The sequence below is a fragment of the Cavia porcellus genome, unplaced genomic scaffold, assembly GCF_034190915.1.
Source record: "Cavia porcellus strain 051 isolate PalLab524CR breed Dunkin Hartley unplaced genomic scaffold, mCavPor4.1 scaffold_26, whole genome shotgun sequence".
Taxonomy (NCBI): Eukaryota; Metazoa; Chordata; class Mammalia; order Rodentia; family Caviidae; genus Cavia; species Cavia porcellus.
The window spans coordinates 8,694,189-8,708,661 of NW_026947509.1; the positions used below are offsets into that span (position 1 = coordinate 8,694,189).

At 40.1% G+C, this 14,473-nt stretch overlaps 1 protein-coding gene across 2 annotated transcripts in view; it reads left to right on the plus strand.

Annotated features, from left to right (window-relative positions):
• Nucleotides 1-14,473, plus strand: part of Gpatch2 (G-patch domain containing 2) — a 145,691-nt gene that overhangs the window by 107,316 nt on the left and 23,902 nt on the right. Inside the window, exons 8-9 of one of the 2 annotated variants that reach the window (XR_010043290.1) lie at nucleotides 1,498-1,558; nucleotides 4,503-4,573. Coding sequence is in view for 1 of the 2 variants with exons in the window: in XM_003474234.5 (XP_003474282.1) it covers nucleotides 4,503-4,573 (71 nt within the window). In the remaining variant the exon portion in view is untranslated. The remainder of the gene's footprint in view (nucleotides 1-1,497; nucleotides 1,559-4,502; nucleotides 4,574-14,473) is intronic. The other variant, XM_003474234.5, reaches the window with a different exon arrangement.

Here is a 14,473-nt window from a genome sequence, read left to right on the forward strand (position 1 = left end):
TGAGCCAGGCACAGGTTTTCTCTGTGAGGCCCATCACAGCCTTTGGGGCTAGAAGAATCACCAGGTACAACTTCAACACGATGCTTGCTGGGGTCACCAACAAAAGCACAGTAGTGCAAGAGGCATAGTGCTCAACAGAACACCAAAAGGAAAAAGAAAAAACCTCAGTTGTTTCCAGCCTGAGAGCTAAAACAAGACAGTGTCACTTGGGGACTCAGCCAGGAATCTGCTTTCCAGATGACACAGATTCAGGAATATATCTGCAAACAACTGCAGAAACACCCAAAGCATTGATTTTGGTGTTACAAATAAATTTTAGCAAGTAGATGAATTTACAAATATGGAATCTGAATAATGAAAATCATTTATATATAAGTAACTACACAGTACTTACATTTTGAGAAACAATCTTTTCTTAGTTCAACTTAGACCTAACAATAGCACAGCAAAGAACTGGCTAAACCTAATCCCAATGATGAAATGCAAAACCATGAGAACCATGAAGCTCTTCAATGTATTGTTGAATGAATGACTGTTATCATGCACGATCACCGTTGATTTTTCTTACAGCAGCTTACCAATTTAAGGTGATGGTTTTAACCCCGCTGCTTTTAAAAAACGACCCATCACTGCCTCTCCCCATTTTTCCTTCTTGCTGTTCTCTAGTGCTTACCCCCACTTCCATTTCCATCCTGCACGGAGACCAGGCCTTTATTACCCATCTATTAAAAAAGCATCTATCAGCCATTAGGTACTCTCTGCATTTGCAAAACAAGGTATTGTGAAAAACACTCGGCTTTTTCACAAGACAGCTGTAGTGTGGGCAAGGAAACAGATTAAAAGGATGTTGATAAATGTTTGAGAAAACCACAGAGACATCACTATGGAGGTCACAAAAGCAAAACCCCAGAGTCAGTTCAGGAGTGGAAGGAAAGGGCAGAGGAGCCTGCATGGCACATTCGTGGCGTGTGAGTGCAGGCGGAGTCGTTAAATCCCGACACTCTGCCTCCTTGGCATCTACAGTCGGCACTGTGCCTGAGTTTAGGAGTGTCCTAGTAGTCATCATTCCTAGCGTAGCTGTTCTTTAGCCTCCTTTTCGGGGCGAGGACTCCGAAAGGCAAAGTGTGAAGAGACTGCTGTTGTTTTGCAGATGTGTGAGGACTCAGCCAAGAAGGGGCTGCCAGTTGAGATGCTCCTGAGCCTGAATGCCTTATCCATATCGGGTAGTAGAGAAAGCAGTGCTCCGGATTAAGAATTCTGCTCTTTGCTTCGTCCCTTGTGGCAGGAACTTGAGACTTGTAATAATCTCGAAAACAATCACAAGTAGCAACGGAAATTCTTAGTTCCCTTTCTGTAAGAATAAAAAACCATTATCCGCCAGGAACCTTCTCCTGCCTGGTTTAATTCAGAAGGTTTTTTAAATCGCGTGCCTAGTTTTTACATTTATGGATTTTAATGTGATTCTTATATGAGTCATTTTTTAATATACACCTGCAGGTCACTAATAAGGGAATTGTATCTGCGTTTGGCCTAAGTCCAGCAATCTGAAAGTTGGAAGGTAAGAAGCACTTCGCACCATATTCAGAGATTCTAGTTTTAATCCAAGATGACATGGAGTCAGAACCCTAAAAGCAACCTCACTTGTGACACTGATAGAAGCCCCAGAAACAGAATAATGACCAGTAAGAAGAACTTCTCAAAATCCGATGGCTGCTTTTGCTGATATGAACAAGGTCAAAGAATTTTTGTTTCTTTTATTGTGAATCCGTAATCAGATTTCATCTTTTTTAGAAACATGTTGGGAATCTTCCAAATACAAATGTTTTCAGTTGTTCGAGAAATTACCCTAGATTAATTTTTCATAGTTGCCATTTAAAAGAGCTAGTTCCTAGCTTAACTGGTTAGAGTCATGACCCACAGATCTGTGTCTGTATTTTCTAACCTAGATTCATGGTCAAGTTGCACAGACATACCCAGAATCCAGATTTAGGGCCAGGGATGTAGCTCAGTGGCATAAATACCTCCTTGGCAAACACGAGGCCCTGAGTACGATTCTTGGTACCAAAAAAACTCCCAAATTTATAATTTCATTGATAAATTGAGGTGATTCCTGACAGCTCTTTAAGGTAGATATGCTGTGATAAATAATTCCAGTATTTAAAAAAATTCCAGTATTTTTTGCTTCTTTTATACAAAGTCAATCCCAAGTTAATTTGAAGAAGAAACCACATTCTTGTGTGAGTCTAGCCACAGAGCTGTAACATCAAAGTCCAGAAAAGATTCTGTCTCCTTTGCCTTTATCTAGGTCAGTGGTGGCGAACCTACCACACATATGCCACAGCCGGCTGTTTCTTATCACTGAAAACTCTGAAAGGTTCACCGGTGACCTCGCCTAGGTAGTGGCCTCTCTGGAAACTGTCCAGACTCAACCACTTTCACTCTTTGCAGTGTCATTTTGCAAAACTAGGCTACAGAGTTATTTCCTATTTCAGGACACTATATTTAAGATTTTGAATTGTTTAAATTGTTTTAACCCAAACTTCCGAAAAGTGTTCAGATACCTGTATTTTATCTTTGAATTCGAAAAGTTAATTAACTACCATCAACTGAAGACAGAGGTAGAGATTTCATCATCCTTCTTCTAGCTATCTGTGTCACAAATGTTGGTTTGTATATATGTTCTAAAAGGCACTAGACTTAGAAATGCCAAAGTAATTAATTTTTTTATGTTCAGAAGCAATTTAATGTTCATGGTACGAAGTGTTTCTAAATTGAAACACTTTCAGATTAATGGACTTAAGATAAATGCGTGCTATTTTCTATTAGTAGTAATAATGAGATACAGCTTCAGCTACATATCAGATACCAGATCTCACTCCCTGTTTCATGACTTCATTCATTCAACAAATAATCACTGAGCGCTAAAATTTCTGTGGACACAGAGGGGAACCCCAACAATGCAGGCAAATTGAGTGTCTGAAGCAGAGGCCCTGAATGAGCTCTTCCTGAATGAGGGAGAGCATTGGTATGCACCCCAAGTGAAAGGACCCACATGGATGGGATCTACCCCTCAGCAAGGAGGTTGTGGGTGGAGGAGGCAAGGTAAATTCAGACCTTAGAGATGCTATCCAATTACAAAGGCCCATGGAAGCCTTGTACAGTTTGAGGCTTTATCTCCAGAGATAAAATTAATCTTAGAAAGCATATGTTGGGTATGGGGAGGAAGTGGAGGGAGGCATGGCCGATACAGGTCAGGACCAGGAAGGCGGCAATGGGGACAGGTGGAAAGGAAAAGATACTCAGGAGAAGGCTGAGATACCCTGTCAGATAAGACCTTCATGGGAGAATAATCTAGCTGTATTCTTGGTGACCTAACTAAGATCTTTGACTTCTCCAAAATGATGAAATAAGTGAATAATTGACTCTAAATGATGCCAATGAACAGTTTAAATCAATTATCCTTCACTACAAGTTACTGATACTGGTCAGACAATACCCCCCGACAACCAGGCTCATTAATGGTAACCCAGGCTAATCACAGCCACAGTGGCAGCATTTCAGCTGTGTTCCCCTGTCATAGTGCTAAGCATTTTACATGGTTTATCTTATGTACTGCTCTCAGCAGCCTTCTGGCTAGATAGGACTGTTAGCTCTGTTTCACGGGGTTAGAAAAGTTGGGTACTTTGGCCTAAGATTGCACAGCTGGTCCGCAGTAAAGTTATTATTGAAACCTAGTGGCTCACGAGTTACTGGCACCGCTGTGACTGGACCCCAGGTCTATCTTGTGTCTTCTAAGAATTCTGTTTTGGTTAGAGTTAATTTCTAATATACTGCAGGACTTTTCTGTAGCCCAGTCTTGCATATAATCACTTACCTGCATAAATAAGATAAGCTACAGTTTCAGTGAACACATCGTGTATTGACTTCCTGTTTTTTTTCTTTGCAGTTAGGGTACAGCAAATGTAAAGAGAAGTCGATGGTAAAGCATTTTGAGGAGCAATCAAATATATATTTTTTCTAATTATGTATTTCCAAGTCAGTAATTTCTTTGACAGATGTTTTAACTTTGTCTCCTTACCCCGGTAAGTCAGTGGGTACAGAGAAAACACTGTTTGCACTTGCACCTCAGCGCAGGTGACATTCCTCAGAAACGTCACAGCTGAAGGCCACGGCCAGGGCTGTGGACGAGAGTTTCCGTGACCCTCACCTGGTCACCCCAGAGGTCCAAGAACAGAACTGAGCTCCAGACAGCCAGCCCGGGGCTCGTGTCACCTTGACTAGGAGAGCAGTTTAGCTGTCCAGGAAGCGCGGGACAGCCAGCGTCCACTGAGGAGTTTGCAACAATGACAGTAGCATCTCTAGCACAGACAGGCGTCTTTGCTTAAAGAAAAACTTGATAGGAAGGGGGAGCATTCCTGCGAATAAGAAGAATATTTTTCTCCTTGCAAAATAATATAATGAAAATACTTTCATTTCTACCGCTTTGTCTCCACACTGTGCAGCATCAGCACCTGAGAGACAACCGAGCCGAGCGAGGACACAAGAAAAGCTGCTCAGGGAGAACGGCCAGCAGGTGAGCCCCTGGGAACCACCTTCCACGCTCGCAGCGGCCGCGCCCTTTGTGCCAGTGGGACCCTGAGTGTGGTGAGCTGCGTGGGTAGTGTTGCCTCTCAGTTCTAAAAAGCTGCCTTCAGGTATTTTATTTATTGCCTACCAGAATCTACTTCAGGACTGCTAGCAATGCCGTTTTCCATAACGGTTAAAAACCTATCAGAAACAAAGAATGAATTTTAAAAGAAAATTTGTCAGATAACTAATGTATTTGAGATCTGCTTTTAGAACATTTGTTTATTTTTTAATTTTAAGTAACTGTAATTTGTCATTTCTGCTAAGCATAAGTGGTACTCAGACCTTATAGCAACATAGGTCTTCATTCTAGTAGCACGCAGATGAGTAAAGACTTTTAAAAAGTGAATGTAAGGTCTTTTTCGTCTTACACTGCCAAGTCAATGTTACTTCCCCTCAGTGCAAAGGACTTTGTGGCTTGTTGTTTTAGACAATTGATTTCCTAGTTTGTGAAGTCGCATCACGTTTGGATGGCAGTGGCTGCATATTTGCTATGTCTTGTACCCAGATGTCCTCCTAGTCTTACGGTGGTCTTATCAGAGGTGGCTGGATCTAAGGGGTGTGCTGCTGGGATTAGGGCTGTGACACTGGGGTTGAGAGTGCCCCCCCTGGTGTGAGTGGCCCCCACCCTAAGGGTGTCCGTGGATGGAATGCTAGGGACGGAAAGCGGGCCTTTGCCCTCGCTTGCTGCAGAGCCTTTGGCCTGCCCTGCCGTCTCCTCTGCCATACCACTCTGCCTTGGAGCCAGCCAACTATGGACTGAAACCTCCACATACTGTGAGCCAAGTAAACCTTTCCTCCTTTTTAACTTTGGGTGTTGGGGATTTTGTCTCAACAATGAGAAAACTAACTAAGACAACATTCATGCCCAAGCATGGATCCAAACTACTGCCTGAGAGTTCTACTTATTTTTTTTAATAACATAAGATAATGACCTCGTAGCCTCCCTGGCATCCAAGGATCTCACAAGGCTACTGTGCCAGCCACATAATTTAGCATTGCCCAGCAGGCAGTATGACTTTACAGTACCAGGCTGTATGTCCAGCCCAGCTGAGATGCCACTAGGACCTGCATGTAAATCCTGCAAACCTAGTTTAGGAAACCAAAGCCCGCTGCACATAAAATGAGGTGGTTCACTATCCATGAGAGTCAACATAAACAACTGATGATATTCACCTCCAAGAATGGCAGGACCTAAAATTACTGTTAGATACAGATTCTGAAGTGACTATAGGTAAAATGTGTATAGAAATAAAATGAACAGGCAACAAATTGCTTTAACATATATCATTTGGGAGTGAAAAAATGTATGTATGTATTTGTTAAGAATGACAAGTATGATTGGTGAGGAGATAGTGAACAGAGCATACAGTACGTCTGAAGAAGGAAGGCAGAATACAGCGTGAAATTCAGCAGAGAGGATATGAGATATATGAAAGAGCCAAGAATAAATTTAATGAGAATCTCTGTCAGAAAGAATGAAACAGCTGAAAAAGAAAACATGGCATTGGCTCAGATGCTGGCTAAGAATTTCTCAGACTAGTGAGAATATCAGTCCATACACAATATACAAAATGCATAGTAAATACCAAACAAATAAGAAAAAAAATCTGTACAGAATAGCAAACTGTGTTACAGCAAAGACAAAGAGAATATCTTAAAATGACTTCACAAAGGCAGACAAGTTATCGTCAGCAAAATGACATCAAGACTGAGACTAGAAGACAGCGAAATCTTCCCCGGAATATGGAAGGGAAATACACTGTCAGCCTAGCACTGTGTCCCTGGGAAAGCATCTTGTATGTGTGAAGATAAAGTAGAGGCTGTGTAATGCTTGCAAAAAAGAAGAACGTTTACCAACAGGACAATTTTGCCAAGAGATATATTCCAAGAAAATGAGGAAGGAAAGGAGAATCAGAGATGTAGGAATAGACACTGTGCCAATAAATTCATATTCACTTTGTGTAAACCATCGCTTATGTAAAACGATAACTATAGTCCATGGAGATGTATTGTTTTTATATCAATTTAAAAAAACAAAAGAATTTAAATAATAAAATATAGTTTATAGAACTCCAAAGAATACAACAGAAAGTAGTAGACAGTGCTATCATGTTACGTAGGCAGCACTGGAGATTTAAAACTCCAGTCTAAGGTGTTCAAATTATTTAGAACATCTACTTGGTCTGTGAAGTCATGGATACTTACACTATACTGAGTATTCACCACCGAGCAAGTAGCCCACATCCCCGAGGGAAATGAGCCCACAGACCAAGATCCGAAGGCCTTCGGGGAGAGTAGCCTTTTTAAATACATTAGGGGACAGATTCTAACAGAAGCAGAAATGCTAGCACAACATACCAGTCAACAGCATTAAGATTAGCTTGATACATGCTAACTAAAAGAGTTACGGGAAAATAGTAACATGTAAAGCAAGAAAAAGAACAAAACCAAATAAACTTAAGTCCTTAAGACCTGTGTAACAAGAGAGATGCCTCCTTCATGGATCAAAAGGTGACACGGTCTTTGAAGTTCATTTCCTTAAACTGTCTATATACCTGTATTATATATATGTATATTGCATATGTATAATTGTGTTCTTGGAAGCTATGTGGACAGTTATCTCAGTATTATGTCCCAGATGTTTTAATGAGAAACCCTTTTTCCACAACCCTTTGTTTCTCTGAACATTCCTGTCTTATGTACTCTTTGCTTGATTAATGGATTCTGTGTATATTTTTAGCTCTCTAAAGCCATGGGTTGTGTTAGACACGGGGCAGTCTGAAAAGGCAAAAAGACCCCAATGGGAGAAAGACTTACTCAGATTTAATTTTTACATTATTCAGTGTGAAAGGAAGATTCTTCACCTTTCTTTTCTGTCGGTGTTTTCCCAGATTCCTGTCTTGAAGTCCATTTTCTTTCTTAAGTGTTTTCAATGCTGTCTTGACTTTTCTTAACCCTTTTGGATGAACGACTTCATTTTCCTTTTTCAACTTGTGGGAAAACATAAAGGGTAGAGAAGAGAACGATAGTGTGTTACATCAGTGTGCGTGAGATCATTTGCTCCCCAAATGTACCAAGAAGAAACGGTAAATGTGCAGGCGGCTGGCTGCTGGTGGCCTGCACCTGGGATCTGGGAGTGACTCCTTGTGCCCTGGGAGCGGGCATGGTGATGGTCAGAAGCTGTGCACTGTGCACATCCCAACCCTGCTCACCCAGGAGCTCTTGGAGTCTCCTTGGAAGGGCTCCAGGCACCCACTCACTCGTGCCGCTGGGCATGGCGCATCATGGTGGTGATGGTTTGCTGGGTCCTCTGTCTATGCCTTTCTCCCATTTGCCACATCTGCTTTTCTGTTCCACTAGGCTCTTTAAACCAATGATGAGACCTTGTCTCTCTTCCCGCTCTGAGACCATTCTGACCTTTGATGTCTTCCTTAAACACAGTTCAGTCCATCATAGCAGGAAGCTCTCCCTCCTCAGCCGTGGGCTCTGCTCAAGCCGGCCTGTGCTCCAGGTCACGGTCCTTGGGCTTCTTACAGGCTTCGGCTCACCCACTTCTCAGGGCCCGGTTCCCTGTGGCTGTACCACCTGCCATCCCCATCCTGTCCCTTGAGTCACCGAGGAGACACAAGTGCCCCACAGCTGCTCACTTGCCCACCGTCTGCAGCATTAACAGCGCTGCCTCCTGGGTGCGCCCATCAAAATTTGGGAGAGAAACACGCTGATTCCCATCTAATTCCCTGCTTTCCTTGGATTTCCCAAGGGCCCCCTATGATAGAATGCTGTTTCAGATAATGATTTGTGTGAAAAATTTTCATCATATCATTGTCCGCACGCATTTATCAGATGTGCTGTCCAAAGTTTTGCATGATGGTACTTCTAGTTACACATTTCCTGTCTTGTGTTTTTCAGTGTCCTGTTGCCTTGTTGATTGTTCATTTCCATCTGATACTTTATATAATTAAAATGATAGAACTTTAGTGTGTGTGTGTCTGTGCGTGTGTGCATGTGTGGCAGGATTTCCTTACCTTGCTCAGGCAGGCATTGAATTCCTTGCTCAAGTGATCCTGCCCACTGAAAAAAAACAGACAAAAACTCCTCTGCCACATGTAGTAGTGTACCTATAATCCCACCAGCTCTTGGGAGACAGAGGCAGGAAGATCACAAGTTCAAGGTCAGCCTGGGTTACATAGTGAGTTCAAGACAGCATGATCTAGGTAGTAAGCCTTGACTCAAAAAAAAAAAAAAAAAACTCTCCTAAAATGAACAAAAAGACAATGGATTTCCTCTGAGAAACAGCGAAGCCTTGTTCTGTTGAAGGCTCACATGCTCATGTCATCCCCCTCCAGTGAGAGAGGCTGTTTGTGTTGACAGTAACACAGAGCGAGTTCATTTCCATATGATGATACAGATTGCTGTATTCTGTTGCAAATGTAACAGACAGAATTACAGCTGCTCTTTATTTGATCTTCCTGAGCTTCAAAGATGTTCAAGGATTCTGTTTGCTCACTGTTTCCCTGTCATTTGTTATTTAGAAGGAGACCTAATTTGCAACAGATACAAAACTATTTGTCATTTTGCAGGTTTGCCAAAACTAAATGAAACTATTAATTACTACACTTTTGAGCAGCTGTTAATCAATTGGAATAGGGTAACTGTTCATTAGCGTACGGTACAACACGTGACGTGGACTAGGGTTGTTGAATATGACTTTTCACAGAAATGTATCACAGAGTTGATGGAGCAACCAAAGTAAATAATGCTATATTTGAATTGGTTAAGAGGAAATGTTACCTATAGTAGCAATAATTTTAAGACTTTTAAAGCCCTCTTTGTCATTTCAAAACTAGTAATTCAACATCATGTTGTAAAATAAGTTATCACTTGACATTTTGTATTTTGTGTGTCCAAAATAATGACTTGAAACTGCACTCAGGCACCAACTGTAAAATGTTCTAGGACTTTATATTGTTTTCTTTTCAAAGTCAAAATTAGCATTAGATTTCATTGTTGTAAATAAGTTTGCCTAGCCTTTCAGATAGAAATTTTAAATTATTTTGATTCATTCGTGTATGTGCATGAGTGAACTCGTACAAAATACTCACATATTCCTTTTAATTAGAATGTATGCATTCCATATTTGTTTAATTGGAATACTTTTAATTATATATGTATTCTAATTAAAAACATTCAAATAACTTCTAGGTGTAAAGATACTTAGGGTAAGAGCAGAGTAATTGGAATTGTTCCACATATACAACATAAAATGGTTTTAAGGGATTTAATTGGTCCATTTTACACTATATGACCAAATTATTGTATTTCATAAAACCACACTGCCCTCAAATTGCCAGTGCTCATACCTCCTGTGCTTTTGGCATCTGAAAGTCTAACCTTTCTTGCCAAGATTTTAAATTAATGATTATTTTTAAGTCGTGGTTTTGCTAACTAAAATTAGTTACCAGCCAATTAGAATTTTGAGAGGTGGCCTTTCACTTGGATATAATGAACTCAAAGGAAAAAAGAGAGAGAATTTGCCTTTTGGGCAAATTGGACGTAATGTGGTAAATAAAATTTGGGGAAGAGAATCAATGTGAACCCTGGTTATTTACCTCCTTGCCGTGTACTCACAGGGTTAGGGGTGTGCAGACCTCCCTACCTCGGAGCTGCAGCTGACCCTGGCCCTGGTCACTGAGAGCAGAGAATAGTTAGCATGTGCAAGCCGCTGCAGGGACCCTTAGCGAAAATAAATTTGTGGTCCGAAGTTCCAGTTCCTTAGGGACAGATGTCCGCTTTGCAGGTCGCACACTCCAAATTGGCCCCATGATTAAACAGGCGCGGACTTGGCACTAACCTTTAACTCCCAGGGAGAGCACCCCGAGGAAGCCCCTGAGGCGCACCTGCAGGGCCCCCACATGGTTACAACTTCCTCACGGGGACATCGGGGACAGGGAGCATGTGCGTGCCGCACCCTTCCCCGAACAAACACGCAGCCCCAAGTTAGTAACAAGAGAAGTTCTGTAAAAATTAATATTTTAAACCAGCAAAGCAATAAACAGCTGCTACTGCTGCTGGATAATCTGTATTACACAGGCCCCAGAATAAGCCTGCTGGATTCTTCTGCTGCGCTGAAAATACTTGCAGTTTTAAAACAGTTTTATGTCTACAGAATTGGAATCACATCTACTCAAATAGTTACTGTTCATAGTATAACAAATATCCTGCAATCTAAAATTTTAATGCACACATAAACATAACCGTAAAACGCTTACTTAGGCGATGTATAAAATATTAAACACTTAAGTGTCACTCATTTTAGCTGATTTTCGTTTCACCTTTTAGATCAATTTAAAAGTAGCAAGATACCGTCCCATAGAGTCTTAAAAGAATCAACTTCTTTCTATAATAGTATTCTTCTTTTACCGTGTCTCTTTAAAAGTAAATAGTTTTCATCATTCTTTAGTGATTTTATTTGGATACCAAGTTATTGGTGAGAGTTTACCTTTGTTTATTTCATATACTTCTGATCAACTCCAACTCATGCCCAATTATATTACACTAAATTAACATAATTCAACAGATGTTGATATTTAAATGTTTTCTGGCATTCAAATCTTGGACAGCTGTCTTCGAGCTTGGGGAAAAGGCAAACATTTAGAGTTAAATGCTGAACATATGCTTAAATTACTAATTAGAAAGATAGAATAAAAACTATGCATTATCCTTTCTAAGGACAATAAAGCTCAGATAAAGATTTTTGTATTCTTTTTTACATCAGGTTACAGTGCCGTATTAAAAACAGGCTGTATAACTTCATGGATAGCTTAATTGTATTTCAAATTTGTATGGTGAAAAATTATGAAGAGTCTCACTAAGTCTAGAAAATGCTATAATGTCTTTATAACTGGTGGTCTTAAAGTTCAAAAAGATACTCTTTCACTTGTATTGTCAGAATAGGAAAAACAATCTTTAACAATTATCAAAATTTCATTATATACAGAGAAATATATCAACTTAATGAATCTATTAACTGGCTTAGACATGTATCAGTGTGTGGATGACCTTGTTTGATTTCTTTCCCCACCTAATCCAACCCCAAGCTTCATCTATCATATTATTTCAACTGAAATATATCAGTACGTTTCTCTAAAAATTAACCACAACTTAAAAACTTAACACCAAAACTCCTAATAGCCCAGTCAGTATATGGATGAATGAATTAAATGTGTGCTTCTTAAAAAAGGAAATATAAATGGCCAATGAATAGAAGAAAATATGCTCAGTATTGGTAGCCAAAACTACATTGAGATCCCATCTTACCAGGTCAGAAGGGCTATTATCAAGACTGAAAATAAAACAAAACAATAAACGTTGAGGGTATAGAGAAAAAAGAGAACTTTCCACACTTCCAGTGGGAATATAAGTTACTACCGCCACCATGGACATCAGGATAGATTTCGGTTCCTAAAAACACAGCTACCATTATGTGTGTGAAGTGAATAAAGCTGGCATTCTGTGGGTAACCTGGAGCCGGGCAGATGCCCACCAACACGTGGATGGACTAAGTGTATGCAGGAAGTACACACAGTGGGATGTTTTTCAGCCACAGAGAAGAACTAAGCCTTAGCACTTAGAGAAAGGATGAATGTGAAGACCATCATCTTGATCAAAATAAAGTAGACTCAGACAAATAGTACGTGTCCTCCCTAATATGTGAAGTCTTAACAGGGTGACAAGAAAGTAGAAGAGAGGCCATTATCAGACAAAGGAATAAGGGAGGGAGTGGATACCAAGCTTCATGACCATTAATCTAGCCTCGTAACTGATGATCTCACCCTGCCAGCTGATCAGAAGAACTGCCAGGCCATTTTGTCTCACCTCTGTACCTCCTGCTTGCTCATCGTATAAAAGCCCTGGACCACCAGAGATCGGGGCCTGACGTTCTGGAAATGATCCCGATCAGTGCCCATCAATGTAAAATAATCTACCTCCAAATCCTGGGTGTCATTTCAGTGTCTCTGTTTGCCATTGCATGGTTATGATGCATTTAGACCTTATGATCTCCTGATAGGTCCGATATTTTTTATTCTCACAACAAAATACGTGCTCCACCATAGTTTCTTCATTGTAATGATGGTAGCCAAAGCACTCAGCATGTCGTGGACAAATTCTGCTGTGGGACGTTGCAGTAATACTGAGTACATGCTGCCGTGAGGCCCGCACTTCGTAGCCCTCACCTCAACTCTATGAAACATTTCTGTTTTACAGATGACAGGAGCAATATAGAAGGAACAAGTTGCATGCCCAGGTTGGGCCCTGCCTCTGGGCCCTCCCAGAGGAGGACCAGAACTGAACTTTGTCTTTTGGGTCCTCAGTGTCTGCAGTCTTAACCAGGGGGCCCTGCTGCCTTTCCAGACCAGAGGGTGTGTGGGGAGGGGACATGAAACATACACACTCAGCCAAAGAAACACACTTCCTGGTGTGTGCACATTCACACCCTAACGGCCAGCATCAAGTCTTGATGCATTTAAACCAATTTCATTTCCAAAATTACCTTAAGAGGTCAGTGTTCTTATAATCCCCATTACACCTATGCTAAACAAAAACATTAAATAATTCTGCCAGGTCAAATAATAGGTTGTATTTTTTTTTTTTTTTTTTTTTTGTCCAAGTCTTTTTGCTGAACTATGTAAGTTAACTTGGGCTGGGATTATAACTCAGTGATAGTGTGTTGTTTGTACTATGTGAGGCAGTAAGTCTGATCCCTAGAACCATAAAAAAAAGGGTTGCTTCCCGAATCTTTGTTTTGTTTTTAACCAAACTGTTAATTATACTAAAATAATCATCCTAAACATTAGAATGATTTTATTTATATCTGAAAATGACATGCAGAAATCATAACTCATTTGTTCATTCATCATTTGATATTTGATTTCTGAAATTTAAGAGACGAGGGTTTGTATGCTTTTCTAAAGAAATGCATTACATAGATAAGAAATGGAAAAGCAGGCTATATTTGAAGTCAGTTTTTGTGTGGTAGTTTTTTCTTCGTGGACATTTAAAAATCAATATATTGTTTAAATACAGCGAGTAATAGACTTGAAATAACAAAACTTAGGAAGTTCAAAGTTTTCAGTGCGAAAACTAATCCTAAGTAAAAAATAATGTACCTCAAGTTTCTAGTTATCTCAATTGAAGTAGGAAATTCCTGAAATACTTTCAATTATTTAGCATTTATACTGTACTCATTGTAAGCCTCTCTCTCTCTCTTTATGTATATATATACATACATATATATATACATATATATACATATATATATATATAGTATTATAGCATGGTTTACAGTCTAATAAATACTTGCTAATAAGTCTATAAAACTTTTGTGGGCATAACATTCACCTTCCAAAATCTCTTATGCAAGAAGAGAAACTAAAAGCATTCTTTTCATAAAGTTACGCTTTATAAAATGTAAACTTATGTAGAAATGCAAACACCTTGGAATGAAGGTACATATGTACACATGCCTGCATAAGCAAGCAAGCATGGTTTTGCAGGTAATTTACACTGCAAAGCCCAAGAAATAGACTGAGCAGGTTTTGTGGTTCTCTCTTTCCATACATAAACTTACATCTCAAGACAGTGGAACACCAATAAAAATATTATCATAAAAACAAGTTACTACAATCACCTTGGCATGCCTTGTTCGGTCCCATTCATGACTGTTTAATAAATGCCTGATACTGACAAGGCATGAGCATGCCAAGGAGAGGCACTGAGAAGGAATAGATCAAACGTGGGCCTCACTACCTTTGAGAACTACAGAGTCTGTGTGGAGAACCAGTCC